This window comes from Lathamus discolor, chromosome 3 (assembly GCF_037157495.1).
Source record: "Lathamus discolor isolate bLatDis1 chromosome 3, bLatDis1.hap1, whole genome shotgun sequence".
NCBI lineage: Eukaryota > Metazoa > Chordata > Aves > Psittaciformes > Psittacidae > Lathamus > Lathamus discolor.
In genome coordinates, this window is record NC_088886.1 from 3,394,560 (window position 1) to 3,412,380 (window position 17,821).

A 17,821-nucleotide genomic window follows, 5' to 3' on the forward strand; every position below is an offset into this window, starting at 1 on the left:
AAAGGAGCATGAATCTATCTCACTGATAGGACAGATAGATGGGAATTACTTCTCTTATGAATATGGCTTTCTTTTGAATACCAGTGTGGAGGAGTGCCTTAAAAAAGACTAAATACCTACAGAATGCCAAGATTGTTCAAAAGTAACATTTATGTTAGGAGAAGACATGAACCAACCCAATTATAAGATAGTGGGTCTTTATGATGTTGTCCTATGTATGTCCTTTAGGGCTGCCTGATAATTCGTATATTGCCCAGCTACCCAAAATCTCACAACCCATTTATGTCAGAAAATTCTAAAATAGCAGAATATTAAGTCTTCATTGGTTTCTCATCATTATGGGTTAATATATTTTTAAGATTTATTTTAAAACAATCTTGTTTAAATCAAATCAAACCAGTGTTCCATTATTCCATAGCATTTGTCTGAAAGTAGTATCTGTTTGACAACTGATGACTGATTTAAGTGCAAGTTCTATGAGTACTTAGAGTTAAAATGAAATCCTTTGGGGTCTTAACCTTTAGCTACTGTAGTGGAACAGCTTAAAGTTTCATAGCAGCTTGTCATTCTGAGGTCTTTGTAAATGTTTTACAAAATATTAAAATTAAAAGTTAATTTATCCTTCAGTGCTGATACTTGCATGTAATAATTTAGATCTAGCAAGAAGAAATCAGCGTTTAAGGCATAGTGTGGCCTCTCTTTTCATGTCTGATGTCAGAAAGGAGATGTATTACAGTGAAATGGGAATAGCAGCTCATTGCAGAGGGTCTGTTCTGGGATCAGTGTTACGGCCACAGTAAAGACCTGTTGGATTTTTCTCCAGATCTTTTCCTTAAAGGTGAATTTCACCTTACAATACCAGCTATTGAATATGAAACATTTTTAAGATGTGTATGTATCTGTTGGAGGGACAGTAGGTAAGAACTCATTTTAAACACCTTGTGAACCTCTTTGGCACAAGAAAAGGATATCTTTCTCTGGTGTTGGATAGATGAGTAGAGTCCAAATGGCTACAAGTCCAGGGAGATTGAGATGAGCTCTTAGGCAGAAGTTCTTCCCTGTGAGGGTGCTGAGGCACTAACACAGGGTGCGCAGAGAAGCCCCATCCCTGGCAGTGTTCAAGGCCAGGGTGAACAGGGCTTGGAGCAACCTGCCCTAGTGGAAGGTGTCCCTCCCTTTGGCAGGGGGTTGGAATTCAATGAGCTTTAAGGTCCCTTCAACGCAAACCAGTCTGGGATTCCATAATTCTAAGTCACCAGTTGTCAAATGCACTAGGCATCTCGTTGTTCTTATTTAAGGGAAAGCTGTTACCAGAAAAAAAAGAATGAACGTATGGTTATGCCTCTCCTCCTTCCTATTTATGCATACACCTCACTGTTTTGTTTTTAATGACTATCAGATCCGAAAGAAATCCATTGCATAGGAGAGCAAAACTGTGTCCAAACCCAGGAGCTTTTACATTGTAGTAGAAAATGAAAGACAGAGTAAGTGACTGATACTGTTAAGGGGGGAAATTCTTAAGGTGGCAGTTACAAAAACTCCACATTATATGGTATCTTCAACTTCAGCTGCAGTGAAACAGAGATCATTCCTACTATTCAGATGTGACCTCTGTGTTGCTGGAGCCTCAACAAATAAAACACTTGAAGCACTGGAAGGTGACCATATAGATTGTGTGGAGCACAATACCATGAATAGTTACAGCCTCACTAGTTTCAGTAGACACCAGGCAGTTTACCTATTTACCGACGCCACATGTGAGCCTAGGAAGTTTTAGCAAATCCATGGGAATGGACTTCTGGGGTAATACATTCCTGTTTCCTCCCAGAAACCTGCAACTGCTCAAAATAACAGTGCGCTGAAATGTGGAAACATGACTTGCCATGCAGAATAATAGCAACTGGCATATGATTTATTATACCCCATCAGAGGACAAGCTAGAATATTATATTGTCGGTATAGCATGTCAGAGCCTTTGGAAATAATTTGCAGCATCTCTCTGTAGTTGTTTACAAGATGGAGTTGGGGGCCAGGCACTTTTGATTGAAGGAAAACAGAGGTTTCATTGCTCAGTCATGACAGTATTTTCATTATAATGCTCTGTGCTAATAAGCTGTATTTAAGCAGTTAATAGGATAAAAAGCTTCTGAGCAGAACATGTAACTATCTGTCACAATTATCCCAAATTCCAGTAACTATTAGTATAATCCTAAGATTCCCACAAATATAAATGTCCTGTGAACTGATGAGGGGTCGAATTATGAAAGAGTAAATATGTGAACTGAGTGTGTTTCATTACAAGGGAATCTGTCCTGCTTTGTGAGTGAGTTTTGGTTCTTCTCCTCTTCCTAAAAGATTGTACAGCAGTCAAGGTTCATACTAACACTTTTTAAAAATGCTTTAAATACTCAGTATCTTATTTTCATCTTCTTTTTTTTCTTCCTTGCGAACCTCTTAGGACATAGAACGGAGCAGAATGGTTCAGCAAGCAGATTACCCAGAAGAGGGCAGCCTCAAACAGAGAAGGATGTGTAAGTGTGTGAAGTGCAATACTGTGATTTTTACTTATGAAATATTAATATTTCATACAGAATTAAATTAATAGCAATTATTTTAAATACTTTTAATTCCACAGGATTGGCTATTGGAAGGCACGGAATAGCAGCCTTGCAGTTATAGGTACAGGGTTTGCAATACAACTGTCCAGCCAGTTCTGTCTTTCACTGAGGTGTGGGGCATATGACGCTGCCAATTACAGGAGCCACACTCACAGTACTACACAATCAGGTGTCATAAGTCAGCAACTGAAAGGAAGATAGGTTTTGTCTTTTCAGACTTCTGGAAGTGTACATTCCTTCACCTTATTTTTGGAAGCATTAACTGTCAATGTTAAAGGGCCAGGAATCCAGGACACTTTGATTAAAAACTAGCCACAGATGCTCATGGTGAAACTTCATGTTTGCTTTGCAGAATCTTTTAAAATTGCTGTCTTTTCTTCCATGATCTTATTTTAAGCTGTGAGTTTCTTGACATTAATGGGTTTTGGACAGTCCACAGTTAGTAAAGCACTTAAATAAGTTTCAGGTGAAGTATCCAATAAACTGTTTTCCTAAACGTGCTAGATATGAGGAGGGAGAAGTGATAAACTGTGTTATTAGAAGTAAGGCTATTGTTAGCATTGCTTGATCTTTTCTGTTATGCAAAACATATGTAATTGTTTTTAACATCTCCAAATCTCAGCTGAAAAGTGAACTGAACTTTTCTGCACCAACAGTGAAGTGTCAGGCTAAATGTTTTATGCATTTCAGCCAAAACAAACACATCCATCCGTAAGAGCTAGATAAAGGAAATCTTTGTTTTCTTTTGGTGGAAAACTGACTCTCTGTAAGTTGAATTGTATCAGGGATGTCTTTCCTCTTTGCCATTCAGAAATCCTGTAAGTTATGAAGTTTCTTAATACACAAGTTGTAAATGCTCAGTAAAACTACTTTGAGTTTAAGCTTTAGACCAGCTAAAAATCTGCAAGTTTCTTCCCTCAGTGAGCACAATCATACTTCTTGCTGCTAATACAGTATTATCCCAGGTAGTCCCCATCCATTTCCATCTTTTTTACTCACCTGGAATTGCATTCACCAGACCTTTGTGATCTTTTCTTAGGAAAATTGGTTTAAAAATTCTTTATTCTCATTCTCCAATAGTCTACATTTTTGTTCTTGAGATCTTCTTATCCTGTTGTGTTGTCCTGCTTTTTTATTTGATGCTTCAACTTGTCCTCTGGTGGCATCTTGACATATATCTTTGACATCTATCCCAGGAAGTCTAGTTCCCAGCTCAGCATTGACATGGCTATACCACATCTCCTCTCTCCTACATTATAACTTATTTCTTTTATCATTCTGTGTAATGAGATTGTCCTGGATGGCATGTTAGATAATAAAAACTAAAATCTTATAACAGTGGAAAGCTGTAAACTGATTAAATGGGGGGTTTTGTGGTTCAGTAAATCCCTTGGTCAACACATCCAGACTCATTTCTTAGTGATAGTAACCTTGAATTGCAGAATTTGAGTAATCATAGTCTTCATTGACACGTTTGCATTCAGTAATTCATTATGTTTTAGAAACTGCAAGAGTTACAGAAGGACGTGTCAGTAGACCACATTTATAAACACAGTAATATTTATTGAATATTTATGTGAACTTCCATACACTTTAAGTTTACAGGTGGAAAATACACTGTACAATACACTGACATTAGCATTTTCTTTTGTGCACAGCATTCTATTGCCATGTTGAGATGCAGCAGTGAGAAGTTTTTCTCATACTATAGTTCTGTTTCTAAATTTGAGGTTTCTTACAAGGGTGATTCTCTCTTCTGTAGGAGGAAGCAGCAAATAGATTATTTCTCTGTTGTCTCCATTTGCTTTACATTTTTAAATGGTCGAAAGAGAAAATAAGCCTAAACATTCAGTGCAGGAATGACTTCAGTACATATTCAGTGCAAATCCTTAATCATATGTTAAAGTCTGCCATTTAGATCTAATCTATTACCTTAATTTTTATTGCAAAACCCATTAAAGCCTGAAAGCTGACCATCTTTATACTAGTAGTAAAATATTTGTAGCTTAGAAGAGGAGACAGTAGGACAAAGCTGAACAAATTACATCATGCAGTGTTAGAATCATAGAATCAACTAGGTTGGAAAAGACCTTTAAGATCAAGTCCAACCATTACCCCAGGAAATGGGGAATGTTGTCCCTGTTGGGCTCAGTTTTAACTTTCTGTGTCTCCTACAGCTACAAGCAGTGTTGTATGGCATTAACCGTGGCTTTGGGGAGCTCATCCTCTTCACTGAATTCCTGTTCTTAGGAACAAATGAGTTAAATTGCTTCTTTTACCATTGACTTCTGGCACGATCTTCAGAAAAAGCTCTAATACTGCTGAACCTGAGCTCCTATCCTTAAAATTACGTATATATTTGGCAGTCTGCATATAAAGCCTACCCAAAGGCAAGTTATATTTGGTGTTCTATGACACAGGTTGCACTGCCATCTGTTCACAGCTTATCTACATCCATCCTCGTTACAATGTGAAGAAACTCAAGGCAACATTGTAAACACTGATTTTCAGCAGCAAGTGCCACCTGACTAATGGAAATGGTTTTATTTTACCTTTTGATGCAGGTTCATGGAGTTGCAGTGCAAAGTGAAAAGTTCACTGGGCATAATCCTGAAAATAAGAGAAAATCTGACAAGCCTGCAGGTCTGCTTTACACTGATTTACTTCTTGAATCTACTTTTAATATAGGATTTGAAATAAAAATGAATATCCTATGGGCAACATTTGAGTTTTAATGAATAAGGAAGCAAATAAAATACTTTAAAGCTCAGAAGTTTGACTTGGAAATCCAGAAAGTGCAAAAAAAAAAAAAAACCAACAAAAAAACCACCCAGAATTTAGTAGATTATTTTTTTAAACTAGTAGAAGTACTTTTCCAAGTGCACCATTTTTATCACTGCTCATTTTGTCCATGAATAAAAGCATATGAAGCAGTTATCACCTGTTATTTCTAACTTGAAGTTAGAAATATGACTTATTACTGCATAGATTTTTGTCCTTAAAGATTAAATATCCCTTTGTGTTGAAGTGATTGTACTATTTAATTTACCACTAATGCATCATCATGGAGTACTCCGTTTAATGCATGCTAAAATGCAAATCACTTTCCTGCTTTATTCACATTTTGTTTCCTGAATAAATTTAGGACACAGTTCGTTGCTGTATATTGTTATCTGTGAAATTATTCAGTGTATTCAAAGAACTGTATTGATTTATTTTACTTGCATACATGGCCTGAGAGTGTTTTACTTACAAAAAAAGCTTGTTTATAATTGAAAATATTTGAATTTAAAAGTTTATTTGGAAAACTATTTAAAAAAACCTTTCTATTTCTCATGAAAACATAGTTGTGTGTTCTTAGGTCTGCCACAGTGCTGAGGAGTGTGTTTGAGTATCTTAAATGCCTGTAGATTTCCATTTTACTGACATATTATAGCTTGTCCATGTGCCAAGATTGCTTTTCTGGGGATCAACTGCTAATCTGTTTAGACAGCTGAAGACTTACAGATGAAGCGTAAATAACAGGAGATTTTTAAGCAACACTCTCCAAGGCACCTGAATGCCATTTTCAGAAGCAGGGTTTGTTCCTATGTCCTTAAAATTTAAGTCCCCTTAATTCTGTGTGAGGTGGAGCCTTGAGCATCGCTTAGAGCTTATGAAAACAATCCAAAAGTTCCTTCTTTCCGATGTTTTTAATAGATTGTAGACCTCTAAAAAGACACTTTGGCATTGAGATTTAACAATGTCTTTGGTTATTTCTTTCCAGGCTTTAGAGGGCAGTAGAGAGCTTGAAAATGTTGGCGTCTCAGCCTCCTTTCTCAACTTGAAGGATGAAGTGCAGAAAACCGAAGAGCTAAGTAAGGAGGATTTTCAATAATGTTTATCCCCTTTATAACAGTTTATCTGTAATCTCTCCTAGAGTCATACCCCACTCTGTGTTATAATGGAGTGTTATACCGCAAGCCTCTGTCCTGAGTCTTTTAGCTAGGACAAATGCATCTCCTTGTGCATACAACCAGGGATGTAAAAGAAAGGCAACCCCAGCATCCCACTCTTCTAACTCCCAGTCACAGGTGGGGAGGGAAAAGTTGCAAGAGCAACACCTTTTCTAATGTAAATAGTTAGATACTTAGTGGGTAGTTAGCTCATGATTAGGCTAAACGTTTGCACTTTGATTGCATTGCCTTTCTACTCCTTCTGCAAGGAAGTTGTTTTGTTTGTTTGCCTGTTAGGAGGATTATGCTGAATATAGGTTTCCAGGCTTTAAAAATTGTTATTCATGTGTCTTTAAATGATGGACATACCAGATGCTTATTGTGTTGGGATAAAGGCACTTTACAGATGGCACATCTGTATTACTTTTCCAAAGGAACCCAGAGAAAGCAAAGATTTTCATTTATATGTGTCCATGTTTAGGAAACTCTTTATCCTTACTCCAAGTCAGAGGTTCCTGGGACATGTAATCCTCAACAGCAAAAAATGCATTCATGCTTCTCTTCCCAGCTGCCTCTGCAGCTACATGGGAAATATGTGATAGGGAAATACTACAATGGCAAAACCTTGCATTATGGATAATTGCAGGAAAAAATAGGTATTGGTTTTCAGGGAGAAAAATTAAAGATCGCCTTTAGCAAGTAATTTCTTTAAAAGTGATGAAAGGTAGCCATAGACACCCAAGGAGCTCCAGTATTTATCATAGTCCTAGAATGGTTTGAGTTGGAAAGGACCTTAAAGCTCATCCACTTCCAACCCCTGACACAGCAGGGACACCTTCCACTAGAGCAGCTTGCCCCAAGCCCCTGTGTCCAACCTGGCCTTGAGCACTGCCAGGGATGGGGCAGCCACAGCTTCTCTGGGCAATTTATGCCTCAGCACAGGTTGTTCATTTTCACGATAGCAATACCTTTTATCTGTACCCACTACAGGTCTGTGGGACAGGTGTGTCTCTTAAGACTGCATGCACCTATCACTACTTCTCAAAAGCATGTGTATGTAATACTGTTCTTGTATACTTTTCATACTAACCTCTGATTAACTAGTTTCCTGCTGAACAGGGAGTATGAATAGCATAACCATACATGTATTCCCTGTGTCCAGGCTTTGGACCAGCATGCAGAGATGATGAAAGAGTTTCTTAACCTGCAACAAACAGGATGTTTTGTTGATTTACATTATTCTACAACCTCTGGTTGCTTTGTTGCCTGCAGAGTGTAAAAACACTGAACTAGCTATAGGAAATCAAAACCTGGAATGACTGCAACTGCTTCTTTGTTTGCAGCTGGAAAGAGGTGGACAATAAAGGCCCAAGTGCTAGAGAATTTCTCTTAGCAAAGAGCCTTGTAACCCTTCCAATTCATTAGCTGAATGGACCCCAACAGTGGAATTTATGCACCACACAATTCCAGCAACTACTGTTGTTGAAATTACCATTTCTTTCCTGACTCCCATTCCCATGCTCATTCCGTTTCCATTTTGCATGTGTATACACTGTACTGTTCCCACTGTAATGCGCTTAACCAGATGCTTTCTTATACAAAATGAAGTTTTCTGAATATAGTCTGTGTTTACATTACTACCCTACACCAGGGATAGGGCAGTGACTTCTCAAATGAGCTGCCGGGCCTGTTGTTGACACTTGCTGTTAGCTTCTTATTGACTTCCAAATGGGAAAGAATTATCTTTTCCTCCCACCTCTGAATTAGCAACAATGCACCGTGTCCGTGCTAGAAGACAGAAATGGGAGCAAAATGTGTGTATGGGGCTTGTAAGCACAACTGCTCAAAATTATGTTGATTTTGAATTGGTTTTGTTAATTTTTTTATTACAATTACACTGGGGTGTTTTTTTATCATCACCTGAAGAAAAATCCAAATCAGAATCCCAGAATGGTTTGGGTTGGAAGGGACCTTAAAGCTCATCCAGCTCTAATCGCTGCCACGGGCAGGGACACCTTCCACTATAACAGCTTGCTCCAAGCCCCTGTGTCCACCCTGGTCTTGAACACTGCCAGGGATGGGGCAGCCACAGCTTCTCTGGGCACCCTGTGCCAGCGCCTCAGCACCCTCACAGGGAAGAGCTTCTGCCTAAGAGCTCAGCTCAGTCTCCCCTCTGGCAGGTTAAAGCCAGAGGTTAAACCCTTGGCCTGTCCCTACAGGCCCTTGTCCAAAGCTGCTCTCCAGATTTCTTGTGTGCTTTGAAAATGTGGAAAAGGCAGCATAGATATTTTCTTTGAAATCTCTGGGGCAACGTTTCCTGATTGCAGATTTCTTTCTTCACTAGTGAGTCAAGCAGAAGAACTGCAGCTGCTGAAAAGAGACCGTGGAAAACTTCTTGCCCAAAGTAAGAAACTTAATAACTCCTATGTAACAGAGGTTTTGGTGATTCCTGTTAGGTGATTAGTTCTTTCCACTTGCAGTTGGGTAACCTTTAATATGTAAAAACGATGATCATCAAATGTGTTTCCTCTGAAAACTTTGGAATTACTCAAATGTAAATTTCATCTTTTCTGCTATTTTCTTTGGATTGAGTACTTCTCTATGAAACTGTGCAAGGAGAAGAAATCATTAGTGGTGTTACATGTGGGGCATGGTCTAGAAATATGTGCAGTCAGGTCCTAGAGAGCTTACATATCTTTCATATATAACAGTTATCCTTGTTATTCCTCATTCTCCTCCCTCTCCTTGCATTTTTAGTGTACAAGCCAGGTAGCAAACAGCCTTTGCAGCAGAATCTTTTTCACCTTATATGTATTGTGAGGTATTTAGCACGCTTCAGGGGACTGTGAAATCCTAACTATTGGGTTTCTTCATAACTAGTGCTGTGAAAACATTTGAAGTTGGTGGCATTTCATAGACTGTGGCTCATGTAGTCACTATAGTGCCTTGTCTAGCAGGGAATGTGGCAAGGGGATTTATGTTTCCCAGTAAAATCAACAATCACCACTGATATTCTGATACTTCTGTTATCTTCGCGTGTCTTCACATAGAGCAAAACCAGAACTGAAATAATTGATGGCATCTCTGCTGCTCTATTTGCCAGCTGCCCCAACCGGTGGCACTGTTTTGCCGATGACACCGAGCTGTGTGGTTTGGTTGATACGCTGGAGGGAAGGGATGCCATCCAGAGGGACCTTGGCACGCTTGTGAGATGGGCTGATGCCAACCTCATGAAGTTCAACCATGACAACTGCAAGGTCCTACACTTGGGTCAGGCAATCCCAGGCACAGCTACAGATTGGGCAAAGAAGGGATTCGGAGCAGCCCTGCGTAGAAGGACTTGGGGGTGCTGGTTGATGGGAAAATGAACATGAGCTGGCTTCAGTGTGTGCTCACAGCCCAGAAAGCCAACTGTATCCTGGGCTGCATCAAAAGGAGCGTGACCAGCAAGTCAAAGGAGGTGATCCTGCCCCTCTACTCTGCTCTTGTGAGACCTCACCTGGAGCATTGTGTGCAGTTCTGGTGTCCTCAACATAAAAAGGACATGGAACTGTTGGAACAAGTCCAGAGGAGGCCACGAGGATGCTCAAGGACTGGAGCACCTCCCGTATGAAGATAGGCTGAGAAAGTTGGGGCTGTTCAGCCTGGAGAAGAGAAGGCTGTGTGGGGACCTCATAGCAGTGTCCGGTATCTGAAGGGTGCTGCAATGATGCTGGAGGGGGACTCTTCATTAGAAACTGTAGTGATAAGAGAGGGGGTAACAAGTTCAAACTTAACCAGGGGAAGTTTAGATTGGATATAAGGAGGAAATTCTTTCCTGTTAGGGTGGTAAGGCACTGGAATGGGTTGCCCAGGGAAGTTGTGAATGTTCCATCTCTGGCAGTGTTCAAGGCCAGGTTGGACAGAGCCTTGGGTGAGATGGTTTAGTGTGTGACGTCCCTGCTCATGGCGGGGGTTGGAACTGGATGATCATAAGGTCCTTTCCAACCCTAGCTATTCTCTGATTCTTTGATTCTATGTCACAAGCAACCGCTTCGATTTTGGTTGTATCTGCTCTTCCATGTGCCTAAATTCGTTCTGCTCTAGGGAATTCTCTTAAGGTAAAGAAAACTGATCAAAATGAATTATCCTCAGCTCCAGATTACCAAAAAATTATAATGGTGGATGCTGTGGGCCATTGCAGATGTAAACAGTCATTGCTTGCTTTGTGCAGTACTTTTGAATGGCCACCAGGGTATACATTTATAATTCTATCTTTCCTCCAATTGCTAAACATACTTCCAGTCTTGTTAGATGAGAAATGAGATATTTTGTGAAACCGGGCTGGAAAATAGAATTACGAGTTTAAGCTGACCAATTTTGATGAAGTTTCTATGTCAATTTTGCTTTAGTAAACCATAAATTTGCTTTTGCAGTTTTGCAAATGCAATAGTAGGAGAGGCAAAGAAGTGTGTAATGCAAGAATCACAGAATCACAGAATCCCAAGGGTTGGAAGGGACCTAAAAAGATCATCTAGTCCAACCCCCCTGCAAGAGCAGGGTAACCTACAGTACCTCACACAGGAACTTGTCCAGGCGGGCCTTGAATATCTCCAGTGTAGGAGACTCCACAACCCCCCTGGGCAACCTGTTCCAGTGCTCTGTCACTCTTACAGTAAAGAAGTTCTTCCTGATGTTAACGTGGAACTTCCTATGTTCCAGTTTACACCCACTGCCCCTTGTCCTATCACTGGATATCACTGAAAAAAGCCTAGCTCCATCATCCTGACACCTACCCTTCACATATTTGTAAACATTGATGAGGTCACCCCTCAGTCTCCTCTTTTGCAAGCTAAAGAGACCCAGCTCCCTCAGCCTCTCCTCATAAGGGAGATGTTCCACTCCCTTAATCATCTTTGTGGCTCTGCGCTGGACTCCTTCAAGCAATTCCCTGTCCTTCTTGAACAGAGGGGCCCAGAACTGGACGCAATATTCCAGATGCGGCCTCACCAAGGCTGAGTAGAGGGGGAGGAGAACCTCTCTTGACCTACTAACCACTCCCTTTCTAATGCACCCTAAGATGCCATTTGCCTTCTTGGCCACAAGAGCACATTGCTGGCTCATGGTCATCCTCCTATCCACCAGGAGCACTTGGAGATGTTTTACTTTGCCTTTTAGTTTTGGATGTGGTTTTCCATAATTATTCTTAATTAGTTATGCTCAAGACTTAAAACTTATGACTGTTCAGTGGCTTGATACAGATGGAATGTCACATTATCATCACATGGTGAGGCATGAAATTTATTTACTTTACATAAAACAACCTCTACTTAAAACAACTTAATACAAAACATTCCTTGCTCAATGGGCACCATTATATAGAACTCAATATATCATTTTGTGTGGCCAGCATAACAAATGGCATCTTTGTCTGTCCATGACTAGCATTTACAGTAAACAAAATGTTTTTGAATAGAATGTAAGCAAACTGCAAAGCAACTGCCAAGAGATGAAATCTGGTTGGTATGTCACAGTCCAAACCATGCTTTGTGCCTCTTGAGAAGAAATGTGTAGGTTGTGATATGCATATTTTCAAGGAAAATTTAATAGGTTCAGAATCTCAAGGAGTCAAAATAACATTCTAAATGGAAAACTGGCTCTTAAAAATCATACTAATGCTTTGCTTACCAGAAACACTGGCATTAATCATGTCCATGCCTCTGTCTGCTGTCCAAGTAAAGAACAACAAGAGAGCGTTACAGGAGATCAAATAGTTGCAGTGTCAAGGAAAACTACTTTCAGGCTATGTCTTGTAATGAAATAATAAATACTTTCTTTTCATGTTGTTCATCCTGCCAAGCCCAGGGCAGATACCATCACTCCTGTTAAGGTTAGTTCTAAACATTTCTAAGTTTCTTATCATTTTTAATATGAGTGGCTGAAGCTTGCACTCTTTGCAGGAATAGTGGTGGCTTTCCAAGAGACTAGATCAGGGTTAACTTGATGGATTTCTATTGAATGCCACTTGAAATTCTTAATGAAAGCCAAGCTGGAGAGATCAGGGACTAAGTAATACCGAGTTCCCACTCACCAGTCCAAACTGTGTATGTATGGCAAAACATTAACTCCCATTTCAGAAACACTGTAAAATATGGACTTCTCCTTAAAAAGCAGAGATCCTTCTTAAAACAGATAAAACAGTAAGGATTTTATTACAATATTCCATTACTTATCCCTATTCCTGTCAGTTTGAGTTTGGACTTTGCAATGGATGCTTGTGTACAAGCAGCTGAATAGCTTGGGCCTAGACTGCTGGTGGCTTGCTGTGAGTAAATCAAGTTTACAACATATTTCTACATCATTCTCAAACCAAGTAGAATAGATTTGCTGACCTTTACATATACTCAGGTGTCTGTCTCCCACCATCCTTCCTTGTCCTCCTTTGGGATCTTCTGTGGAAAAGGGGAATACATTAGACCTCAGATGTACATTTTCAGGAACATATCTGTGGAGTTTTCTGGCTGTTTCTCAGCCCAACTTCGTATTTCCTTGCAGGGAAGGAATGTCACTGTGTCCTTTCTGGTCTTGTGAACTGGCTAAGCAGAAATATATTAAGTGAACTGAATGAATTCACAGGTAAATTTATTCAGAAACTGAGTTTCTTTCCAGAGTTTCCATTCCTTGAGAGCAAATAGAACAAGTATCAGGATTGTCTTTGCTTATGGCAAATACTCACTTTTTAGGGAAGTGATGAGATGGATACTGAGGTCAGACCTAGGGTTTGAGAAAGGCCTTTTTACCAAACAGATCTGTAGGCCCTTTCTTAAGAACCAGTACCTGAGCTGACTAAGGATGAACCACATGCTCTTATTTATGCAAGCCCTACTTCCAGGCATTTGTGATAGAGGTTCATCTGAGATTCAGTTCTCCCATGTTTTTAATCTGTTTGGGAAAAGCTGCTAATGCTGACACAACAGTTCCTTCCTTCTACCAAGAGCCTTTCAGTTAAATCCTAGGCTCCTTTCCAGCAAAAGTGTGACAAGGTCTCTCCAGCAGCTTTCTTTGTGGTGTACATCATAGAATCATAGAATAGTTAGGTTTGGAAAGGACCTAAAGATCATCCAGTTCCAACCCCCCTGCCATAGGCAAGGACACCTCACACTAAACCATCCCACCCAAGGCTTCATCCAACCTAGCCTTGAACACTGCCAGGGATGGAGCACTCACAACCTCCCTGGGCAACCCATTCCAGTGCCTCACCACCCTAACAGGAAAGAATTTCCCCCTTATATCCAATCTAAACTTCCCCTGTTTAAGTTTTAACGCATTACCCCCTGTCCTGTCACTACAGTCCCTGATGAAGAGTCCCTCCCCAGCATTCCTATAGGCCCCCTTCAGGTACTGGAAGGCTGCTCTGAGGTCTCCATGCAGCCTTCTCTTCTCCAGGCTGAACAGCCCCAACTTTCTCAGCCTGTCTTCATACGGGAGGTGCTCCAGTCCCTGAGCATCCTCATGGCCTCCTCTGGACCTGTTCCAACAGTTCCATGTCCTTTTTATGTTGAGGACACCAGAACTGCACACAATGCTCCAGGTGAGGTCTCACAAGAGCAGAGTAGAGGGGCAGGATCACCTCCTTTGACTTGCTGGTCACGCTCCTTTTGGTGCAGCCCAGGATACGGTTGGCTTTCTGGGCTGTGAGTGCACACTGCAGCCGGCTCATGTTCATTTTCTCATTGACCAGCACCCCCAAGTCCTTCTCTGCAGGGCCGCTCTGAATCTCTTCTTTGCCCAATCTGTAGCCATGCCTGGGATTGCTCCGACCCAGGTGTAGGACCTTGCAGTTGTCATGGTTGAACTTCATAAGGTTGGCATCTCTAAAAGCAACAAAGATGATGATGCTGAAGGGCTTCTTTTTTCCCAAACAGATTATTATTAGATGGAGACTTAGAGCTTGTCTTTTCAAATTATATGTTTACTTCAATTCTTAATGCTAAAGGTCAGGTTTGATGTTTTGTCCCACATCACAAACATCTACTTGGAGTTAATGTCCCTACACAGTGTTTGGAAGAGAAATGGGGTCATCAGTACTCTTTCACTTGAGTCCTGCATCCCACCAAGATATGAGCTGCCCCCTTGGCCTCATCAGAGAGGCTGTTGAAGTGAGGCAGAAATTGCATTGTGCCATCAGTAAGACTGCTTCAAGAAATCATAACTTGGTTTATGTAATGCTGGAGGGAATCTGGCCTTGTTCTGGCTCTCTCGGGTGGAAGATGTGCCTGTATTTCTGCTCATAAGGCTTTTCTACCATTAAATATGAGAAAAAAGTTAATGACGGTTATATTTTTAAGTTATACCTCAGTGTGAACACTTGTAAATGGGACTGCATTCAGCAAAACTGAATTAAGAGTAAGCTGAGTGTGTGCACACATGGACTTGGTGCATCTTTGAATGTCCCCATGCAGAGACCCAGGGAAACCATTCTGCCCTCCTGCATTTGCAGTCAAAACTAACTGTGAGATTGCTCCCAGAGCACCCAGAGGAGGAGTGTGTTGTGGTGTCATGTTCTAATTCTTATTGTGTGGACTAAAAGCTGTCGTTGCTCAGGTTAAATCTGACTGTACATCTCTCATTCTGTGCAAGCAGGTCTAGTTTGTAACCATGCAAAGTCCTTTACAGCCTAGAAGAGGTAACAAAAGCATGTTCTGGTGCACAGAATCTGCAATGTTGGTGGTTTTGCTAGGACAAGTGAGTAACCTCATTTACCAAGAGGTGAAGGAGCCGGTGGACAGGTTTCTGTCTGACCTCAAACAGATGTGGGTCTGTCAGATCGTACCCACAGCTTATATTTTAAAATACAACCTGAGATTGGAGAAGTACCTGGCCCTGAGGTCATTGGCATGATGAGCTCTTTGGATGGAGGGAAGGGGGCAAATTACAAACCTCTCCAATGATTTAACATCCTCTGCTATGTAGATGAAATATTAAGCTATTAACTTCTGTGGCAGATAAAGAAATGCACATGAGAGATATGACTATAGGCCTCAGACGTATGTACATAGAGAACTGTCAACCTGCATTTTGTATTTGGGTGTCAGCCCCATTTATTCACAAATTCCACACTTGTGTTTATTCTCTCTTTTCCTACGTACCTTTTTATGGGCACAATAACTGTTAATTTTTAATTCTGGTGGATTTAGACTGTAGAGTATTAAGCTGAATGAAAAATTAAAAGGGACTGTAGTTCTTTCAACAGCTCCATATAACAGCTCCTCCATGAGAATAAATACTGCTTTCTCCCATGAATATAATTATTTAAAATAGAAAAGAAACATTAGTTTGGGCTCACTTAGTAGCAATTATATGTTTAAGAGGTGTAAATAACTCGCTACCCAGACATTACAAATATCCAGGTGCTCCGTATGTGCTGATGACAACAAAATGGAAAAGAAAGACTGTAATAATTCTGACTGGTTTTCTCTGCAGAAGATATTGATTATTTGTGTGTGGTGAGAGATTTGGAAAATTCAATTAAAGGAGTTGTGCAAAGGTTTCATAAATTCCCCTCGTACAGCGTGTACACAGACATTGGTGCGTATTAAATCAATGCAGCACTTCACAATATATTTTCTTTGAAACATAAAAATAAATAACATTTAAACAGTTCTGCTTACTACAGAAACAAATTTTATTTGCTGTGAAGCATTTAGTCATGTGCTCCCCCTGACTCATACACATTTGCCAGCTGTAACAAATTTTATAGACGTTTTCTCCCGAGACATAGCTCATATACTATGAATTTTTAAATGAGCAAATGGTGAAGAAGGGATGTCAGCAATATAAAAATTGATCAGTTAAAAGATAAAAGCATAAGTAAAGAGATTTGTATGGTAGTCTTAATAGGTTTTATTAAATAAAAATACTATAAAACGACAGTAATGAATAGACTGAAGGTTTTAAGTGTGGTTGAGGTGGAGAAAAATTATTCTGGCACATTTAGGAGAAGATTGGTTTTATATCACCTGACAGGTGAACATTTTTTTCCTCGCTGCTTTTCAGATCTGTAAATGTTTTAGAGCAGTCAAACTTGGGGAAGAATGGTGCTGGGAATAGCAGGGGAAAGAAACTTGGGAAGATTCTGCCCTTCTAAGGCCAGGTTGGACAGAGTCTTGGGTGACCTGGTTTAGTGTGAGGTGTCCCTGCCCGTGGCAGGGGGGTTGAAACTGGATGATCTTAAGGTCCTTTCCAACCCTAACTATTCTATGATTCTAATGCTTTTGTGGGCCAGGGACAGGAGATACCATGCCAAGGGGCAGGGCTGAGGTTCCTGCCTGGCCCTATGCACCCCCAAAGTGTTTGAGCTGATGAAGGAGCATGTGCTGGTCCAGCATCCACTTAGTGCTTGAGCCAATGTCCTTCTGGTCACCTCCACAGACCCTGCCCTTCCTTAATGCTGTGGGCACAAGAGGTTTTCATACTAAAGTTTTGCTAATGTTCTCTTTGGGTTTTTCTGGTGTTGGAACTGGATGATCTTAAGGCCCTTTCCAACACAAACCATTCTAATATTCTATGTAGTTTAACTTCCTTAGGAGTTCTACCTAGAATCATAGAATCAACTAGGTTGGAAAAGACCTTGAAGATCAAATCCAACCATTCCCTAGCACTGCCAAGGCCACCACTAAACCACGTCACATATATAAAATACCAAGAGAGAGAAGGGTTGTTGCTAGGGGATGTCTGTTCTGTTGGGGTTAAGAGCAACTCACTAGCTTCACACACCCCCCAAAAATATATAAATAAAACCCTGAAACTGCTACAACAAGCACTGTAAGTGACTGGAGCACGTTGAGTAGTAAATCATAATATCTATCTGATTCCTTGAATAGCCAAATCCCAATGACATCTGTATAAATATTCTATAACCAAGGCTTTGGTCACAAAGTGTTGTTGTGGTATATGTGTGGAAAGAGGGACAAGTTAATGGTGTTTGATACGAATCTGGGCAGCCTACATTTTTTAAGAGGGTTTCTTGGAGTCAGATGCAGACCTTGGCATGGTCATGAGTTCTGTAAGTACAGCATAGTCTGAATGGTGCAGTCAGTGCAAATCAGGTTTGTAAAGATTCAATTAGGGACTTGCATTCAGTATTTGTACCATCTTGTAATTACATCTTTTTCTGTTACTGAACAGTTTCCTATTGTAAGCAGTAGTGGTATCTGTGTAAACAAATGGTGTTTGTGTGATGCTGGGGAGCTGTGCCTGAGGCTAAGTTGAATGGATGCCTGTATCTTT

General features: G+C 40.5%; 1 protein-coding gene across 12 annotated transcripts in view; it reads left to right on the forward strand.

Annotated features, from left to right (window-relative positions):
- The window catches only part of ITGB3BP (integrin subunit beta 3 binding protein), a 55,841-nt gene that overhangs the window by 12,142 nt on the left and 25,878 nt on the right, over positions 1 to 17,821 (forward strand). For 6 of the 12 annotated variants that reach the window (XM_065673158.1, XM_065673156.1, XM_065673160.1 and 3 more), the window contains exons 4-8: positions 2,459 to 2,531; positions 5,183 to 5,261; positions 6,385 to 6,475; positions 8,898 to 8,957; positions 13,088 to 13,168. In XM_065673158.1, coding sequence (XP_065529230.1) covers positions 2,459 to 2,531; positions 5,183 to 5,261; positions 6,385 to 6,475; positions 8,898 to 8,957; positions 13,088 to 13,168 — 384 coding nt within the window. The remainder of the gene's footprint in view (positions 1 to 2,458; positions 2,532 to 5,182; positions 5,262 to 6,384; positions 6,476 to 8,897; positions 8,958 to 13,087; positions 13,169 to 17,821) is intronic. The other 6 variants (XM_065673165.1, XM_065673162.1, XM_065673167.1 and 3 more) reach the window with 1 other exon arrangement.